This window comes from Erigeron canadensis, chromosome 3, assembly GCF_010389155.1.
Source record: "Erigeron canadensis isolate Cc75 chromosome 3, C_canadensis_v1, whole genome shotgun sequence".
Taxonomy (NCBI): Eukaryota; Viridiplantae; Streptophyta; class Magnoliopsida; order Asterales; family Asteraceae; genus Erigeron; species Erigeron canadensis.
Genome location: NC_057763.1, coordinates 22,427,383 through 22,447,091, shown reverse-complemented (window position 1 = coordinate 22,447,091; position 19,709 = coordinate 22,427,383). Strand labels below are relative to the sequence as shown.

At 30.6% G+C, this 19,709-nt stretch overlaps 2 protein-coding genes across 2 annotated transcripts; one reads left to right on the top strand and one right to left on the bottom strand.

Moving 5' to 3' along the window:
* Positions 1-1,488: 1,488 nt before the first annotated feature.
* LOC122594030 (kelch repeat and BTB domain-containing protein F47D12.7-like) lies at positions 1,489-6,674 on the bottom strand. The gene is made up of 10 exons (XM_043766507.1): positions 6,554-6,674; positions 6,290-6,471; positions 5,222-5,752; positions 5,037-5,135; positions 4,080-4,401; positions 3,439-3,638; positions 2,920-2,996; positions 2,728-2,829; positions 2,324-2,510; positions 1,489-1,698 (listed from the first exon to the last, which is right to left on the bottom strand). The coding sequence occupies exons 1-10, from the start codon at positions 6,669-6,671 to the stop codon at positions 1,609-1,611; spliced, it is 1,908 nt and encodes a 635-aa protein (XP_043622442.1). The 5' UTR covers positions 6,672-6,674; the 3' UTR covers positions 1,489-1,608.
* Positions 6,675-15,048: 8,374 nt separating this feature from the next.
* Positions 15,049-19,372, top strand: LOC122593007 (protein PEROXIN-4). The gene is made up of 6 exons (XM_043765342.1): positions 15,049-15,090; positions 15,247-15,296; positions 16,108-16,227; positions 16,299-16,427; positions 18,563-18,692; positions 19,142-19,372. The coding sequence occupies exons 2-6, from the start codon at positions 15,291-15,293 to the stop codon at positions 19,228-19,230; spliced, it is 474 nt and encodes a 157-aa protein (XP_043621277.1). The 5' UTR covers positions 15,049-15,090; positions 15,247-15,290; the 3' UTR covers positions 19,231-19,372.
* The last annotated feature ends 337 nt before the right edge of the window (positions 19,373-19,709 follow it).

Sequence of the window (19,709 nt, the reverse complement as noted above, 5' to 3'; positions counted from 1 at the left end):
GCCCATTATTAACCCATAATGATCCAAATTTGTTTTAATGGGTCCACATATCTAATTTGTCGCGTTTAAAAGCGTCTGGTATCTTGACCATATTTTTGATAACCCGACCAGACTATTAATAACAGGGGGCACGCTTTTACTCTACCAGATTTGTCATTACAAACAGGGAGACCCACACTATTTTGGAGCGATATGGTCGAGATACCAAAAATTTGAATCAGGATACACCAGGCGGTCTAAAATTTTTTTACTAAATAAATTCTCATTACATAAGATAAAGTTAGAAAAACCAAACATGTGAAATACCCATACTAAGTCTCTTACATTTTGACATCATATATATCTATAATCAATTTTTTTAACAAAAACTTACACTATTTCTTTACATTAATTACAAACATCATTTGATGTTGCTACCAACCGTTGCGACCACAAGCATCACCATCTGTTGTCACCATCACCGTACTCAAATGGTTTTTAGAAATCATAATTGGTGGCAAAACTACTTAAAATCATAATCACGGTTCTAATAAAAAGGTGCGCAAATTTTGTAGGGTTTTTTTAGACAGGTATCCGTATGCACAAGAACTGGTGCTCCCAGAGGGGGCTTAGGCATAGAACGAAATGCACGACCGGCTAAGGTCCGATTTTTTATTAGGCCCGATTTTTTATATTTTTTTTAATATATATAAAATATTATATGTTATTAACTAAGCCCGTTACAAATTTTAACAATCCAAAAATTAAATAATAGTACTTAACAAACAAAAAAAAACTCACGTACCAATTTGTTATAACATTTATCATCGTTTTTATATCTTATTTTATACAATTATAATTGTTACACCTATCATCCAGACCCTTGTTTTTTCCTCGGCCGAGCTCCATAAATTCTCATGGACGGCAATGGGTGTTCCAATCCAAACTCCCAGCTGACTTGAAACCGAGCATCCAAAGTCCCTTTGTCCTTGATTGTAATAACCGCGTGCAACATAATATTATAACCGCGTGCAACGTATAATTATATATACATATGTGAATACGAAAGACCAAAGAGGCGTGGTGTGAGAGTACAAGCAATGGAACAAGAACCAAGAATCTTCAAGGTATAGATTCCCGATCAAGATTGCGCAGGACTTGCAATGTCCAAGGCTCTCGGAGATTTCCACATGAAAAATTACCACATTCACAAAGATGAAAGTAACGCAAGAGTGGTTTGCCTCAAAGACAAAACAAAGAAGAGTGAATGATATTTTTTATATTCGTTTGATCTTAGATGGAAGTTTCAACAAAGGAGACAGTACACAACTACATATGTTGTGGAGATCTAAACCAGATGAACACGCGCGCGCGCGTGCACATGTAAACGATAAGTATTGGATTTTGACAATCTATATATTAAATAAAGTCATTGTTAATCAGTTATTTCACGGAAAGAAATATACTAAAATACTCTTTAACCCAAAACCATCAAGTTCCCGAGTAGTATTTTAAAAAGTAGTTAGCCATACTGGAGCATAGCTTAATTATAGATCCCCAAGATTTGGTCATTAAGTCTTGTACTAACAACATTTCATAACATTAACAAACCGTCTTTAGTTACAATATTCATAGAGCAACAGCTGAGAAAAAGCACCTTCGACAAGCATTATTGGTTTGGACCATTTTCCAACCTTGACCTTCCTTGTAAAATTCAACCTGCCATTAAGAGAAAAAAAAAGTGTTGGAAATTCACAACTGTAAGTCTAACTTCAAAAAAAACCGTTCACTTGTGCAAAGTGAAGGTAAAAGGTATAACATATCAAATTGAAAGCTTAGCATTAGAACTAAAGATCATATTAGAAGTGGCAAAATGGGTGGGCCAAGTCAGTAGGGTAAGAAGACAAACTGGTTTGGATAGAAATGGGTAATTAAGTAGAGGGGTCGTGTTCGGTTGACCCACAGTCACTTTGGGTATACCTATCTAAATAATATATATGTTGCAACGATAAATGAATTAATATGATTGCTAAAACTATATAAGCACAATAAAATTCTGAAATTCAAAATTCAAACTATCTCAAAGGTAGTATCATGTATGCAATATGAATGAGCTTTGAGCAATTTTCAACCTGCCCAAATGATTTAATACATTCCCTTCCTAGCTATTTTTTAGTTTACCCATTTGAGATATAACATAATCCAATAAGAATTATTCACAAGTAAATGAGTAATACCGCACCTCTCAATACCGAGACACTTAGCTCCTAGCGATGAAAATGGGGTTAAAACGATCTTTTTAGAGTACAGAGCGAGAATAAAAGAATAAACTTGAAGCACTTACAGTATCATTAATTTCTTCACCATTTTTGAGCCCACCAAAAACATAGATACAATCTTTAGTGACAGCTGCAGCCGAAAATCCCCGAGGTATGTTCATTGGCTCTCCAATCATCCATGATCCACGTCTAGGATCATAGATTTCCACAGTTGAAACCAATTCGCTACCATCATAACCTCCTAAAATGAACCTGAAGATCAACCAGTCAACAAGAATTTAACTTTAATCTACCATTGGATAACCTTAGTTTTCGTTGGGGACGTGCACAAGTCAAATTGAATAACCGGTAAAGTGGAGCTATGACTGGTTGACTGAATAGGTTCAGTCCAGACTAAATAGGTTCAGTTGGTGGGTATTCCAACTTTTCCAATTTGCCGGTTTGTTATCAGTTCAAAGATTAATCGTACAGTTTTTCGTCTAAAACGGCCATAGATGGGCATCCCCTCAATGTATTCATGCTCTCGATTTTTTTCCAAGAATGCTCTCTGGGATCAAATCTTTCTGCAGTCCTGTGATGATAAGGGAGGTCCATATCACAAAGCAGTTTTATATTATGATCAGTGTTAATTATAAATTTAATGCAGACTAAGTTTAAGTACCTCAGGTAGTTTTTCCCGTCATAGCCACCAACTGCATAAATTGCCCCGTTAAGCTCAGCTGCAGCTAAGGAAAACCTCTGCAAGAAAGAAAAACAGGTTTCTCTGAATATTTTCTTTATCATACAGCCATACTCCTTCCTCCATCTGAGAATGGTTGAAACAAAAATTCTGTTTTAAGATGTTTAAAACATGACCATTTATGACAAAATCTGAATGTAGATAGCCTTTAAGTTTTAACTATTTATTACTTAGTAGATACTAAATGGTATTTTGACAATTTAGTAAAGCACTGATGTTACAATGTGTAAAGGCAATTGCATAGCATTTATGGGAAAAAGAGCATAAACTAAGGAGTTCAACTGTTCAAGACATCTTTAAACAGTTATTAACATTGTCGTTTTGCAGCCCCACTTTCTCATGTGAAGACTACAGGTCCTAGTTACTTGAGACAAAATATAAACTAGGAATCTTCTTAGAAATTAAAGTTAATTAAAAATTAATTAATAACATAAATGTAACCTTTTCAAGCATTGAACGTGCTGGAATCCAGGCTCCAATATCAAAATCCAACATCTCTACTGTTGCATAACAGTCTGTATCAATCCCTCCACCGAATGCATATATTTTATCATTCACAGTGGCACCAGCAAGACTTCCTTTTTTCTGATTAAGAGGAGGACAAGTTGTCCACTGATTCGCTACTGGATTATATGATTCAACTTCACATAAACAAAAAATAAATGAATACAAAGCGATACCCACATGACAATGCACAATGCTAAAAGAGTGTCAGAGAACGAATAGAAGTGGCAAAAACTGGGTCAAGTCACAACTGGCGATTTCTTGTTTAGTGAAAACGATTCAGGTACAATAAACGCTTTTGTTCAACTTTTTCTTTTTTTCGATATGAATACACACATATTTTATTTAAATAGTAAATCTTATTTTTAATAAAGTGATTAAGAGGCTTTTAAGGATTAAAAAGACCACTTGTGGCAACTTTCAACCTGTTTTACACTTTGACCTATTTGAATAGTTTCTGTTTTAGCTAAAATGTTTGGTACTTTGACTCATTAAAGACAAATAGCCAGACCTGACCTACTTTAGAAGTAAACGGGTTAAAATTGCCACCTATAAACATGAGCCACACAAGTAAATACCTGTGTCAAACCACTGACCACGGGTTCCACCACCAAACACGTAAAGTTCACCATCTAATTTAGAAACTGCTGCATGCGACCTTTCATTATTCATGGGATTAAGAGATTTATTAAGATTCTGTAATGGTGAGTAGCAATCCAATGTCGACAACCAAGATGCACCATCATATCCGCCTACTAAAAGTATCGCGTCATCAGGTAAACCATCTGGAAATATATCTTTTTCCTCTATGTCATCAACTTTCTGAGTGCCCACAGAAGTTTGTAATTCCGGAGCATTGCAGACGCCCTTTAAGTTCTTAATTTCGTTTTTTGCTTCAGCCTGAAAAGTCAGGAAAACTATCAGAAATCACTTAGAAAATGATATACTCACATAAAGAACTTTAATGTATGAAGCAAAAAGATTGCTTCTAAGAATCGAGCACAAATCAGCGTGTTTATAGGTTAGTCAATGGTTTGGATTTGGGTCTGACCCAAGAATCAACTAATTTTAGTAGATTCATCAGAGCTGATCAAACCATTTATACTTTTACTTACAGATATTGAACAAGGTCACTTCTAAAATGTCCGTCGATGGTAGTTAATTTAATGCCTTCATAAATGGAAGGACTGGTTAAGAATTAATGAAAATAAACTGTTATATATATTACTATATAAATTGCTCTACACGGATTAAGATTGAACGAACCAATCACTGACCCTCTTAATTAGGTCAATCTATTGATCAAGAGCTATCCAAATATAGAGAAATTCTAGAAATTCAACAACATAACACGTGATAATGATTGTAGAAAACAAGACGTCATAAGGCCGACATACTACAAAAAGTTAATAATGTTACACAAATTCAAGCATCTTTGCTTTATATAAATATGAGTCAAGGAGATTAGGGTTGACAAAAATCATAAAGAAAAAAAAAACTTGACTTCAAAGTTCATTAGAAATAGAAAACAATACCAGATTCTTCTCCAAAGAAGCAACAAGCTGTTCCAAATGCTTAATCTTGTCATTCTGCTTGACTGTAGCTGCCGTCAAATCTTCAACTTTTTCAATTAACTAAGTGCACAGAAAAAACACATCAAGCCATTTATTTGCCAACAACAGTGCATATTACATAGTATAAACACTCATATTTATAGAACCTGAGCTATGACAAAATGATCTTTGGTTGGATTAGCAGGATCGTCTTTGTTGTTCTCAACAGTCTTGTTGTTCACAATAGCAGACTCAACTTTATGGTCAGCACAATGTGGACCCACGAGTTTATCAGAAGGTGTGCTTGGGGACACTAATTTACGCTTTAGAGCAAGTTCCATTAGCTGCATTTTCACAATATCCTTCTCGTTCAGTGCATTAGAAGTCTTGACATCTCTGATGTTGCTAGGCAAACTCTTGGCACCACTTAAATGATTGCCAACAACTTCCGTAGGGTTTTGGTACATGCGTTCCTTCGCCAAAGGCAATAAGGTCGTCTTCTTGATTGTACTATGTGGAGCAACCGTTGCACGTGGACCAGAAAGCACTTGAGACGACAATAGAGATAACAGCCTGTTTGTTTGAGCATGGTCCAACTCAAACCAGAAATGACTTAGGGTATGGTAATTATCGGCAATTATGGGCTTAAACTGATTCTCAGTTAATGCTTTGCATTTCAGCTTTTCGCAGATTTGAACCTAATTCACAAAATAAGTTTCACAAATATAAGCACCATTATAGATGTATGAGTGTGTTTGGATTTGTGTTCTCTAAGTGATCATATGATGAAGTACAATTAAATAAGATACTCATTCTAGTAAACGGGCCATAACAGTGTTTGGTTACTTGTTTGCATAATTTAATCAATTCTGAATGTTTATTATATATAGAAGTATAAAACATGATCAAAATGACATTTTTTGAAACGGCAAATCAAGCCTCTCAAGCTATGTTAAACAAAGTACTTTTATAATATAATTATACAAGATAATCAATTTTGTTCCAAATGACATTAGACTACAGCAATGCGATATCCAGAAGCAGAGTAACAACTATAAAGTAGTAAATATAGCTCGAAACAACCCCTAAAGTCAAAGTGACGGCGGTCGGCGGTTTCAAGATTTCAACCAGGTTATGCATTGTAAAGACAAAAACCTAAATATTAACCCTGGCTACACCATACAAGTCAAACACAATGCAAAGGTATAACATGTCACAAGAGACTTGTGGTGTACCTGAGCAGGAAATGGTGTTTTTTGTGAACCCGCACAAGTCCACGCATACGGGTCTAGATTCTCTTGACCAGAGCTTGCAGCCTCGAAAATGCCAAGTAGTGTTCTATCAGTATAATTGAACAGAAATAAAGGCAGACCAGGTTCGATTCTTTTCACATATACCATATGCGGCTTTGGTAAACCTGCAACGATTTGTGATGTATATTACCGGTAAGAATCAGATAACGTTGGAAAGCTGATTTTAAGTCAAATTGTAGAACTGACCAAAGAGTTGCTTGTGAAGACATTCATTGATAGTCATCTTATTGGTACCGAAAATCACACCACCCAGTTGACTCTTCCCTAAACCTCGAATGCTTGATGGACCATGATCAGAACCCATCACGAATCTATGAATACATTCCCGATATACATAAAAGAAAACAATAAGAAACACACTTTTTACAATATAAACCCAATAAAGAAACACGCAAATTACAAAAACAAAAAAGAAAAGACGCTAAACATCACAAATATGAACACCATATGCTAATTTCCACAAAAAAGTTATCACATTTGGGAAACCCTGCCCCGTTGTCCTTTGAACCCAAATGACCCTCCGCCAAAATCAGCCCCAGACAATGTTCGCCCTGTCTCAGCACCATGAATCAAGGAGTCTAGCTAAGGATCGAACCCCTGACCTATTTTCACAAATGTTCTCCTTGACCAAGTCAACCGAGAGTTTTTAGGGCGGAAATGCACCAGTTTATTTAATACTAGTTATATATTTACCAATACTCTAAAGAACATCTTTCTTGTTATAATGCACTTAACTTAACCTCAAACAATATTACTTGTACATAACAAGAATGAAACCCTAAGTATTAACAGCATAATTTTGCCATTCAAAAAAATTTATATATAAAATATTAACAGCATAATTTAAATTCACATATTATATACAAACTAACAAAACTTAATTATTACATGATCAGAAGACAAACCCACAAAACAAAACATAAAATCCAACCAAAATAAACAATCAAAGATTATAGCATTGTTCAGTATATGATCCAAACTTCCAAAAAAACATGCTAATCTAAGAAATGCAAAACAAAGGTAACATCTTTTTACCATTTTAAGTAAAATTCCATGCAAGAAACTTACATATCCGTTCAAATTTTTGTAAAATTTGATCAACACCCATTTACCACAATCTCAATTACAATAAAAACCCTCAAATTATTTTGATTAAAAATAATAATTAGATATTAAAAAAGAAGAAAGGAAAAAAAGGCTGCAGTACCTTATTTATTTTTGTTTTTATTTTTTGAAAGGAAGTACTCTATTAATTAGGTGGGTGTTCAAAGCATGACTGTCAAAGTAAGCGCGAAACTGGAAAGTCTAGGAAAAATACATGTTTTAAAGGTTGTATGTTATGCTTACAAATTTTAATTTGTAGCCTTAGGGGTTGTCTATATCTTTAACAATTAAATAACTGAATCAATTAAGTGATTGCATGAATAAAAAATTTTTTTACGGATTAAGTCAATATAGTTTTTTTTTTTATTAAGTCATAAAAACAAACATTTTTGATTACTTAATGAATTATATATTTTCAATTAAGTCACAACTTATTCTATTAAGACAATAACAAACACCACCTTAGAAAATAGATGTATATTATAAGTATTTATGAAAAAATTAATTCCCAGATATTCTATAGTTTTTGAACTCCCTAGAATGTCTTGAGAATAGTTTTGATATATAGAATTGAATTAGATATTGGACCCGTGCGTTCACACTTTTTAGACGACAAATTTTTATACCTAAATTTATGTCAAATATTCAAAACCCAATTTTTTTAAATAAACAACTAAAAGTGTAGCAATGTAAATAAAATGCAAAAGAATAATAAGATGTAAAACCATAAACAACAACTATATTAATGCATTAAAAAGTAAATGTGTAAAAGTTGTTTGATGAAACATAAGAGCCCAAATTTGAGTACCATAAAAATAAAACGGAAATTTAAATGTGGGGCAAAAGTTAAGAAATTTTATGGGGTTAAGATAAAAGTTGGTAACAGTTATTATGTTCTATAAGAACTTGTACATTTCATGCATAAAGACCTTATAAATTTGTATAGGTTTTTAGTATATGCCTTAAATATTACATGAGCGTAAGACGTAATAATAATAAAAATTATTATATATTAAAAACGTTCTATATCAAAAGACGGATGAGAATAATCAAAACCAAATGTTTAAAAGTAAACTGTAACCGTGTGAAAATTGTTTGATGAAAAAAATGAGAACTCATAAGTTTAGAGTAAAAAAATGAAAAATAAAACTTTGATACCGGACAAAAATTAAAAAATAAAAACTTTAGGGGGTTAAAATAAAAATTGAAAATTTATTATGTGTTATAAGAGCTTGTATATTATACGCATAAAAAACTTTTACATTTACATAGTTTTAGTATATATATTGAAAAATGAAAACTCGAAGTTTAGAATAAAAAATGATAAATAAAACTTTGATACGGAATAAAAGTTAAAAAATAGATACCTTAAGGGGTTAAAATAAAAATTGAAATAATTTATTATGTGTTATAAGAGCTTGTATATTATACGCATAAAAAACTTTTACATTTACATAGTTTTAGTATATATATTGAAAAATGAAAACTCGAAGTTTAGAATAAAAAATGATAAATAAAACTTTGATACGGAATAAAAGTTAAAAAATAGATACTTTAAGGGGTTAAAATAAAAATTGAAATAATTTATTATGTGTTATAAAAGTTTGTACATTGTACGCAATAAAAACTTGTACATTTACATAAGATTTTAGTGTATATCTTCTAATAATAAAACAACCTCCTAAATTCATTTTTAAAAAAATGATAGCCCTTGGATAAAAAGTAAGGTTGATTTTTAGCCTTTGGATCACTTTGCTTGCATCATTTACCTTATTTAAATTTGTTCCCTAAATTACAAAAAACTAAATTACTAAATACTAAACTATTACTAAATATTAAATATTTAAGTAATTCATGTTAAAAAAAAACACACCTAATCGTTACCGATCATATAAAGTTAAGAACTTTTAACAATTATGAATTAGATTAGCTCAAGTTTTACGTCGAGATATACTTTTAAACAATTTGAATACCTTTAAAAATTTTATTTTTTAAATACTGTTTAATTTGTATGATTTTTATACGATTTTAGCTTATGCCTTTTTTATATATTTATCTAATCTTAGAATTTGATATATACACATAAATAGATCACTATGTTTATTTTAATAATTTCCTATATTTTAAACTTTAAGAAAGTTATTAGAAGTGTGCCCGTGCAATTCACGAGAACTGAATGTTTAAGAACACGCAATGCGACGATGATAGTGGCAACGGTGACAATTGGTGACGTCAAAGAATGATGTAAGTTATTGATGCAAAGGTAATTGGTGTAAAAAAAAGGCAATGTACTTATTTTAAGAGTTGATGTTGTAAATTATTTTATTTAAATTTTTTTTGATAAACCATATATGTTAAGTGGTAGGTGTTGAATGATGAGACACATTTTAGTTATATTAGACATGTAATTTGAATAGATTGAGAGGAGGTAGCTCCTTTATATATAGTTAAAGATGCCGTATATTAAACACAAGTATTCTTAAATTTAAATTTTAAATACTTATATTTGACATAAACAATGTTTGAATTGGATGAATTAAGTTTTTAATTGGTTAATAAATTGTTAAAACAATCTTTTTTTAATATAAATTTATGAATTCAAATATATTTTTATAGACCATGTATTTCGATACTATCTCTTGCATTTCATTAGATATTTAACAAATTTTCGGATTGATCTACCCCTTTCTTTTCTAGGAGATGTATTAAAACTTCTTGCATATATTATTATCTTTTTAACTATAGTGTGTTCACCGAATGTATTTTTCATAATGGTTTTTATTTCACTTAGTTTATACATTCCACAATCGCTTTCAATACAAGAATGAGTAATATATGATTATCTATTTTTTACAATATTCTTCATTAAATTTAATACACTTAAACTTTTAGTATTTTATGTAAAGAGTTATTAACTCATTAATAATCATATAAATACTTGATATGTGGATTCTATTTAGTTTTTTTTCCTTATTTATATCCCTTAATTCTTTTAAATGTAATTATTTTATGATTAAGTTGTTTTTTTGATTACTTTTTAGGTTGATTTATTATTATCATTTATCTATGAAAAATAATAAATCAATTCTAATTCATTAACCTAAAAATCAATCTGAAATCTAAAACTTTTGATACGTGAATTTCATTAAGGGTGTACAAAAAAATGGAAATCAAATAATTTTTGTTAAAATTGTTTACATTCTAAAGTATTAATCATTTGATATTGTTACTACAACCTTATTTTTGGATGATTCTTTACGTACAAGGTTGTCGTATGTATGATTTAGCGTGATACTCTGTCATACTACTTATATTAACTGTTTTTTGGGTGAAGTATAAAAGCTTACTGGGGTTTAAATTCCCTTTTACAAAAAAAACCAATATTGTGTACTCTTCAAATTGTAATCATCTTATTGTTGCGTTGATTTTAAAAAAAGTTTTTAGATTGATTTATTATTATCTTTTATTTATATTTATGCATGTATAGTATTGTCAAACATCAAAATGTCATTAGTAATATATGTTCACCCCGCGTATTATGCGGGTTAATAATCTAATATAATATAATACGATTGAGATCCCATAAGTTGTTAAGTTGATGATTTTGACCTTTGAAATTAAAATGAAAGGCTAAAATTTAAATATAATTTTTTATTCTTAATATTTGATTTTAATCCAATAATTAAAATGACTTTAACTTTCCAATAAAGTTGAAAACATCTTTAGAGGATTTCTATAGGAAGAATAATAAATCATTAAAAAATACTTGAGATATGGTACTAGTTTTAGAAGAGAATGTTCAAAAGCTTTATAGGTTAACTAGGTGATTCAAGTCATCCCGATTGACAACATTGGTTTTTTGAAGGTATCCATGTTTGTCAACGGGGAAAAAAAGAACTACAAACTTTTTCAAAATAATATTTGTATTTATTAAGTTCAAAATAAAACAACTAATAAAGTTATCACGTCTCATATACTATTCTTTTTTGTGCGCGTTGTCGCTGTTATTCGTTTTTTATTTAAAGGCAATATCACAACCACTACATCATGAAAACCCATAAGTCAAAGGGACATAAGAAATGCGACAAAACTAAATAAAACAAAACGCATAAGATAAATGTAAAATAAAACTTTACGAAAAAATTAAAAATATATATCGAAGTGTAAAAAAACGAAAACAAGTAACCAAAAAAATAGAAAAATGTATTAAAAGAAAATAAAATGTTACAAAAATAAATGTCCAAAAATATATATGTTAAAAAGTTAAAAAAAAATGTTACAGTTAACATATATTAAAGGTAAGATATCACAAGAAAAAATATAAAACAAAAATAATATATGTGAAACCGGAAGATTTGTAAGTAATGTAAGAAAAACATTTATGTTATAAAACAAAAGAAAAAGTTGAAGGAAAAGTATCAAAAGTTTTCAAAACGATATATCTATAACAGAAAAATAAAAATGGTACACAGGTTAATAAAAAGACTAAAATGTTAAAAAATAACAAACAGTCTATTCTAAAAAAATTCAAAACATGTAGCATTTCTATAATATAATATAAGTTGATGGTAAAAATGTTACAAAAGTTATAACAAAACTTAATAAATCCATAAAAATACTATAAATTATTAAATTTTATAAAAGTTGTGGGATTGTTATGAACACCTTTGACCACTATATAGTTCTGACACCGGATACAAACGAATTACATACCTAATAGTCAAATCGTAACCAATCCAACTAGGCATGTTAGCCCTTTGATTTAAACTATTGTGAACTAAATCAGATTTTATTCTATTTGTTAAGATTGTTTTTTTGAATTTTTTTATAACTTTTTTCTTTTATAATATACATTGTTATCAAATTATGATTTTATATAGGCTTTTTATATCTATTGATTATAAGTAATTAGTTTTACATTATTATCTTCTGATATTTAAATAAAAGATATTATAGATATGTATATGGTGCCTAAATAATTAAAATAAAAGATTGTAGAAATGACACATCATTATTTTTCAACATTATTTATCTATATTTGTAAAACTCTAATATAATATAAATTTATAGATTTTCTTGTATATTATTCAAGATAATAATGTGTTTAAACATAAAAAGAACTAAATTTATATTTTGGAAACAACATTAGTGGCTGAGCACTAGCTTTACATGCTGGAGATGTCGAGTTTGAGACATGTTAAATACATTTTAAAGGAATTTCATAAATAAAATATTTCAGTAAAGCATGGTTGAGTCTTGCAGAGGGACATAGGTTATATTCAAATTAAATGTCGTGCATTCAGATGATTTAGTTAAATGTTATTCCTTCCTACAAGAATTGACGGTGATGAGACTCTTTAACGCAGTTTTTATTAAAACAACATAAGCTAAATCTATCGTGGAGAGCAAATAATTCACGCATTTTAGAAAATTTTTTTTGGAAAGAGCAGGGTTTCCATAATTCCATGCATCCAATGGCAAAACAAAGGGACCTTATTTTCAAAAGTCACTAATACATACTAGCAGACAAAAAAAGAGTTTAAATAACAATAAAAACTAGATTAATACCCGGTCGGTGACCAGGTTATCAACTAAACTTATACAGCAATGTATCACACATTGCGAAAAATTTACGTCTTATAGTATATTATAATAAAGTTTATTATGAAATCGGACATATGTTAAGATAACAAATCTTGTACTTTTTTTGGTATAACATATATGAAGTCGGTTTTATATATACTCGACCTTACATGAAATTCGACTTGAAACTAACCTGGAAAAATTAGGTTAGGGTTATGAAATCTCGACCCCAACTTGATTTTTTGGGTCATGGTCGGGTTGATCTTTTGGATTAATAGATCAAACCGTCAACCCAAAAATATTTTAAATTTATATAAAAAACTATAATAAATCGAACCATCAACTCATTTGATCAGACAACTCACAACCCATTTACTTGAAATCAATCCGCCAACCACCAACCGTATCACCTGAAATTAACCCACCAAACCATTTAACTCGTAAACTTTAGTTTTGTTGGTTGGTGCTTGGGTTTGTGTTGACGAACTGACAGAGTGACAGGTTTTGGTTGAGAAATTTAAATTTAAATTATAATTATATACCGGCATTTCGAAATCATTAACTCGAACCTGAGATAATTATACTTATATTTATTTTAATTGTTGTTCTATATAAAGTTATTTATTCTTTCATAAAAAATTTTAAATTATATGATAACTTGCTATAAACTTTTAAAGTACATTTTAGATAACTAAAACATCATGTTAAGCATATTTTTAAACATTATATTGTACTTTATCTATATAAAAAATATATATATAGGCCACATAATTTAAAACATTATTATATATCTATAAAATTTAAAATCAAATATCTTAATAACTATATGTTGTAAAACTATATGACGGTAAATATGATTGAATTAATAAAATAATATATGAATATTCAGAATAATATAAATCTAACAAAAGTAATGGATGTAAAATTTTGGATTAGACTCGTAGGGTGAGTTATCATGAAAACCTTTAAAAATCTTTTAAAATTTAGGTATCACGACTATCTTGTTCAATTTTCTTAAAAAAAACGTATTAAATACATTAATTAAAAATTAAAGTAATAATATATTTTTCCTTTTTCCCCCTAAAATAAATCAGTTTATGATTTTTAATTAATTTAAAAATCATTTTTTAGTTTTTCTTGTTGTTCAAATATAAACTCTTAAATAATTTGTATTACATATATATATTTCACCTCTTCCATTTGAATAACAAGATATTACCACTAATCATAGCTAGATTCACCCTCTTCTTCCTTTTCACCTAAACAAACAAACATATACACTTTTGATGTCATTATGCCTGTGATGGTATTTTATAGCTGAGATGTGGTATTCTCATCTTTGTCTAATTATCAAGATCTACATCGACCTTTACATCCCGTCAGCCACCATCTCCGGCTAGATCTTCCCGTCGAGAACAACCATCATGTGGTTGAGAGTGAATGAATGAAAATAAAGAGTAGGTGAAAATTGAATAGAAATGAATGATTGTGTAATAACATTGACAACCCGTTTTAAAAAATGGTTGGAAATAACGATATTTTTATTCCAACCATTTTAAAAATATTTTTATTTTTTTGTTGAATTTAATTTTTAAAATTTTGTTTTCTAATTCATAATAATAAACTAACCCTAATGCAAGTTTCGTGAATTGTAAGTTACATAATTATTCGTTTAACCGGGTCATTGATCGAATATTAAGCTAATTTTTTATTATTATAAAAAACGACATGTTTGAAAATGGGTTAAAAATGAAAAAAAAAAATCACTAAAACGTTGGCAAATGAGAGATAGGAAAAAGACGAAATAAATTTTAAACATGTTACCATATATATATAAACTACACATTTAATATAATTAATTAGTTACCATATATAGATTTTTAATTTCACCATATCTAGATTTTTAATTTCAAGAGCTCAGATTAATTTATAAAATTAATTTCAATGGTCCAGATCAAAAGTAAGTTAAATTTTATTTATAATACAAATAAAAGATCGAAGCAATTGGCTTCTTTTGACTCCATTTCTTTTATCAGGTAAATACACACACCCAAAAAAAAGGGTTTTATTCTTATTTATTACTCCGTATGATTATTATTATTATTATTATTATTATCATCATCATTATTATTATAGGGTATGATTTTGTTTTAATATTTCTTACAATTGATATAAAGTTACTGTATTTGCAGTACAGCTTTGAAGAAATATTATCATCATTATAAAGTTTTAGAAAATGCAGGTAATTTATTTATTAATATTAATTTTTTTTAATCTCTATGTATTTTTTTTCTTCTGATTTATGTTTTATTGATAAACTGTAATGATTAGTGTGTATTTTATTCCCCAAATTTATATCGTTAATCAAAAGCCCTAATAAGATCTGCAAGTTTCTACACTTATTATTGCTAGACAGACTTTTATTCAGTACAGTTGTTTACGGTTAGCGATACCGATACCGATTAGACGCGTGCTTAAGCGTGTATAGGATCGAGACGAGTCGGGGTAAAATCAGTGTGTCTGCCGTGGAATGAAAAAAAATGATGTGGCACTGATGTGTCGTCTGAGTCGTGTTAAGAAAAAACTGAAAGTTTGATACGTATGCTAAAGGTTCTGAGAATTGACTGCATAAAATTGCAAAACGTGATGAGTTTAATACATTTTTGTGCATTTGTATGTTCTTATTGTATGTTTGGTATTTTTTATTGTGTTCTTATTAGCCCATTATATTTTTAGTCGTCTGATCGGTGCTAACGTCAATGACAACATAGATTACGTATCATGAGAGCCCAAACAAAAAATTCTTATTTTTAAGTCTAAACATTGTTTGGATAGTAAGGTGATCGTTAGATTATTGCAAATTCAACCAACGTATTCAAAACTATTTCGTATGCTACGAATTAGTGTTGTGCTGTGTTATCATTGTGATTATTGAATACTGCACAATCTTTAATTAATTATTTTCAAAACGCATATTTAGAACACCTCTTGAATTATTTATCTTTGGAAGATTTTAGTTCTATAATTTGGTTATTAATGAGCTTGGACTGTAGGCATCACGGGCAAGACTATTTAAGGAATACAAGGAGGTGCAAAGGGAGAAAGTAGCGGATCCAGATATACAGCTTGTTTGTGATGATTCCAATATCTTTAAATGGACCGCACTTATCAAGGTGTGATCGACTTAGATACACACACACATGCACATGTTTATGTTGTTTGCTTGACAGATTAGTTTTTACAGGGACCATCAGAAACTCCTTACGAAGGTGGAGTCTTTCAGCTTGCGTTTTCTGTTCCAGATCAATATCCTTTGCAGCCTCCTCAAGTGCGATTTTTAACCAAAATATTTCATCCAAATGTACATTTTAAGGTACGGATTTTCTTATTTGCCTCCTTGTTGCCGTTATTTACCTATAGTTAGTGAACTTAGTGGTTGGTATTAGAGGTGGCAACTTGGATGGGTCAGGCGGGTTGGATCCACTGACAAGCACTTTCTTCACTAACTTCTATGTAGCTCTTATAGTAAATTGCTGCGTAAATATGATCACAGAGACTAGATGGTTTTTACTTTTTAGTAAGTAAATAAACCTTTCCAAAAATGAATCGAATCTTGGATGTTTTATGCAATTTTGTTCATGTTGAACTGGGATCACTCCGGTACAGGTATGCGGATCGCTATGTCCTAGTATGGCCGGGGGTAGGCTCATTTTGGAATCTGGATCGCTTCGGACGATGCACCATATTATTTGGTACAATGTACTATTGTACCCAAAAATAATGAATTAGTTTCCTAAATTTTTTTTCAAACTAAACAATTTAATTAATTCACAGTCTTATGTTTATTCAAAGAATCTAATTAATCATTACATCAAATGTTTTAGGGTGCAAGAATTGCAAATCTTTATACAAATAATCTGGTAGATATATATTATCTTCGAAGTTTCTGGAGCTTTTGGTGACTATAACCCAATTAACACTGATTTTCCACATCATTACGTTTAACCAAACATCTTCGAAACTTGATTATATGGAACCAAATCGCTTACCTGAGACGCTTGGAACGATTCATAAACTTGATTGAGAATGCTGTTTTTTTCTGTACCAAGTCGCGTACCTGTCAGATCACAATCATGCTACGATCCTGTACGGCCATTTGCATAACGAAAATTGTGGGTGGTTTTAAATCCATGTGACCATGACTTCAGAACCTGTTCTAGTTTAGCTTAAACCCATTTGACCTGTTAGACAAAGTTTAGCCTCGAACATCTCATTTTTCGGTATATAAATGCGTTGATAATGATGAACATATGTAACTGGCATGGAAGAAGTTGATTGAAACTTTTCTCTTGCAACATTCTCTTCTAAAAGATCTATATTTACCAAGAAGTTAATAAAGATGGACTTCTTATCTGATGATACACTGATACCGCTACCTTGCATACGTAGATCTTGCCTTATTAGATCTTATAACTTCTGCCTTTTTTGGTGGTCTTTGACACCATTAAACAGTCAACCTTAGGCCTTTGGACCCATGGGTGTGCTCCAGGAAGATTAAGGAGTTAATAATATCCTGCATTTTTGAACTCTGATCAAGTGCCTTTGCTAGCCAAGTACTTAGTTAGTTAGGTTATATTTCTTAGTTTCAAGGTACTCTTTTTGGCTTCTAATATTGTTCACATATCATGAAGCATGTGGTCATCAGTGCATGAAGATTACTTCTGATCATTGTTTTTTCATCAGGATGCATCTTTTTCATTTCTTCTCTTTTTTGAGGGAAAGTGAATTGGGGTGCTCCTTTTAGTAGCTGAAATTCGATTAGTTTCTACATACATTTGTAAGGGGTGTTTGGATGTGCGTTTAGAAAGTAGTTAGATGATATTGAGCAACTAGAATCTGGTATCAGCTGTATCATTTGAGATAGTGTTTGAATGTGCTTTAAGCTGTACTAACTAGATAATTAGTTAAAATTTTCTTTGGCTAATTATGATATTCTAAGAAATTAGTAAGTAAATGATGAAAAAGAAGACTAGTGTGAAACAAGGATATACATCTAGGGAGATGGGAGTTTCCCAAGTTAGGTAATCTTGTTTTACCTGTTGATGATCAGTTTGTTGCAGTTGCCATTAAAGATAAAATCATTTGACCACTAAGTTAGGATTTATTAACATGTAGTTAGAAGCATTATTAGTTTGCCCCAAGTGTTTAAAACTGATTATTACTACTAAAAGTAAGAATGATAAACGTAAAAACCCAAACTATGATTATGATGTTTACTTCATAGTGTTTGATGTATTCTACCTTTCATTTGACATGCTATGTGAATATCACGATGTTTCTTTTATCAAAACTCATTTTTATGAATTTTACGGCTTCATTATAATTTATTGGGAAAAACTTTGGTAGGATGCTTTTTATAACTGTCAGTATACTTGCATAACATAGTAAGGACATATTTGAACCTTCACCATGAGTTACTTTATCCTGAGTTATTTTCTGTTTGGACAGACGGGAGAAATTTGCCTAGATATCCTGAAGAATGCTTGGAGTCCGGCTTGGACATTGCAGTCTGTTTGTAGGGCTATAATTGCCTTAATGGCACATCCAGAACCAGACAGTCCGTTAAATTGCGATTCAGGTATAATTCATTTTATTTTATACTCCCAATTATGCTCTTCAATATCGAATCTTTTTATGTCTTTCAGTTTGTTTTATAGGATATCATATTCTCTTTAGTTCATATAGGCAGACTCACACATTTTAAATAGTTCGGAAACGGTGCAAGTTTTGAAAGACTTTTTAAATATACAACTGAAGAATGAGATCCGGAAACAAGTAAAGAGATGGTTCGCGAAAAGCTAGGGATAGTTTTTACATCTAAATACTTTGTTGTCTTTGATCTTTCTGCCCATGCATCCAAATCTGGTTATTTTGACCCTAAAATAATCATGAAATGAGAGTAACACAAAATTGATTGTCGCGACTACAAATCATAATAACCAATTCCAAGTACCTGCTTCGAGGTTGTCTTTTTTTATGCATCTCCTGGCTTGTGTCTTACGCTCTTCTGGTTAAAATTGGTTGCAGGGAATCTTCTTCGATCCGGTGATGTTCGAGGATTTCAGTCTATGGCTAAGATGTATACCAAGCTTGCAGCGATGCCCAAGAAAGGTTGATACATTTTATCACCATGTCTGTGCTTGTAAGATTTCACATCACCATTGTATGTGTTTCTGGTGGTACTCCTATATTACAGTTTATACAGTAATACTTAATTGTTTTTGAAGTTTTATGAAATATAACAATTGACTTGCAAAATTGTAAGGATGTGAATAAAATTAACTGGTAGCCGTCTTTTTAAAAAAAAAAAAATATATTTGGGGGAAAAGGTTGTTTAACTTGGCTAAATAATCAATCCATTGAAGTAAACAGGATGAGTCATCTAAATTTTTTAGACTTTCATGGCTCAAATGTGCAACCACCATTTAGCGATTGTCACTGGTTGGCATCCTAAAAAGGTTTTGTTTTGATACATAGCAGTTTCAGTTCTGGAATAGATACATCACATTATAAGGGAGATATTGCAGTACAGTACATGGCCTTAAGCACAAAATTGATGTCGATTAGCTAACAGGAAAAAGTCATTGGATGGATA

What these genes read in the sequence shown, in the direction of transcription:
- LOC122594030 (XM_043766507.1), bottom strand. Translation starts at nt 6,671, where the DNA reads ATGGGTTCTGATCATGGTCCATCAAGCATTCGAGGTTTAGGGAAGAGT. An exon ending in CTTCTTTGGAGAAGAATCTG is followed by an intron (nt 4,402 to 5,036) that starts GTATTGTTTTCT and finishes CTGACTTTTCAG; the next exon opens with GCTGAAGCAAAAAACGAAAT. An exon ending in GCCGTTTTAGACGAAAAACT is followed by an intron (nt 2,511 to 2,727) that starts GTACGATTAATC and finishes GTTGATCTTCAG; the next exon opens with GTTCATTTTAGGAGGTTATG.
- LOC122593007 (XM_043765342.1), top strand. An exon ending in AATGGACCGCACTTATCAAG is followed by an intron (nt 16,228 to 16,298) that starts GTGTGATCGACT and finishes TAGTTTTTACAG; the next exon opens with GGACCATCAGAAACTCCTTA. An exon ending in ATCCAAATGTACATTTTAAG is followed by an intron (nt 16,428 to 18,562) that starts GTACGGATTTTC and finishes CTGTTTGGACAG; the next exon opens with ACGGGAGAAATTTGCCTAGA.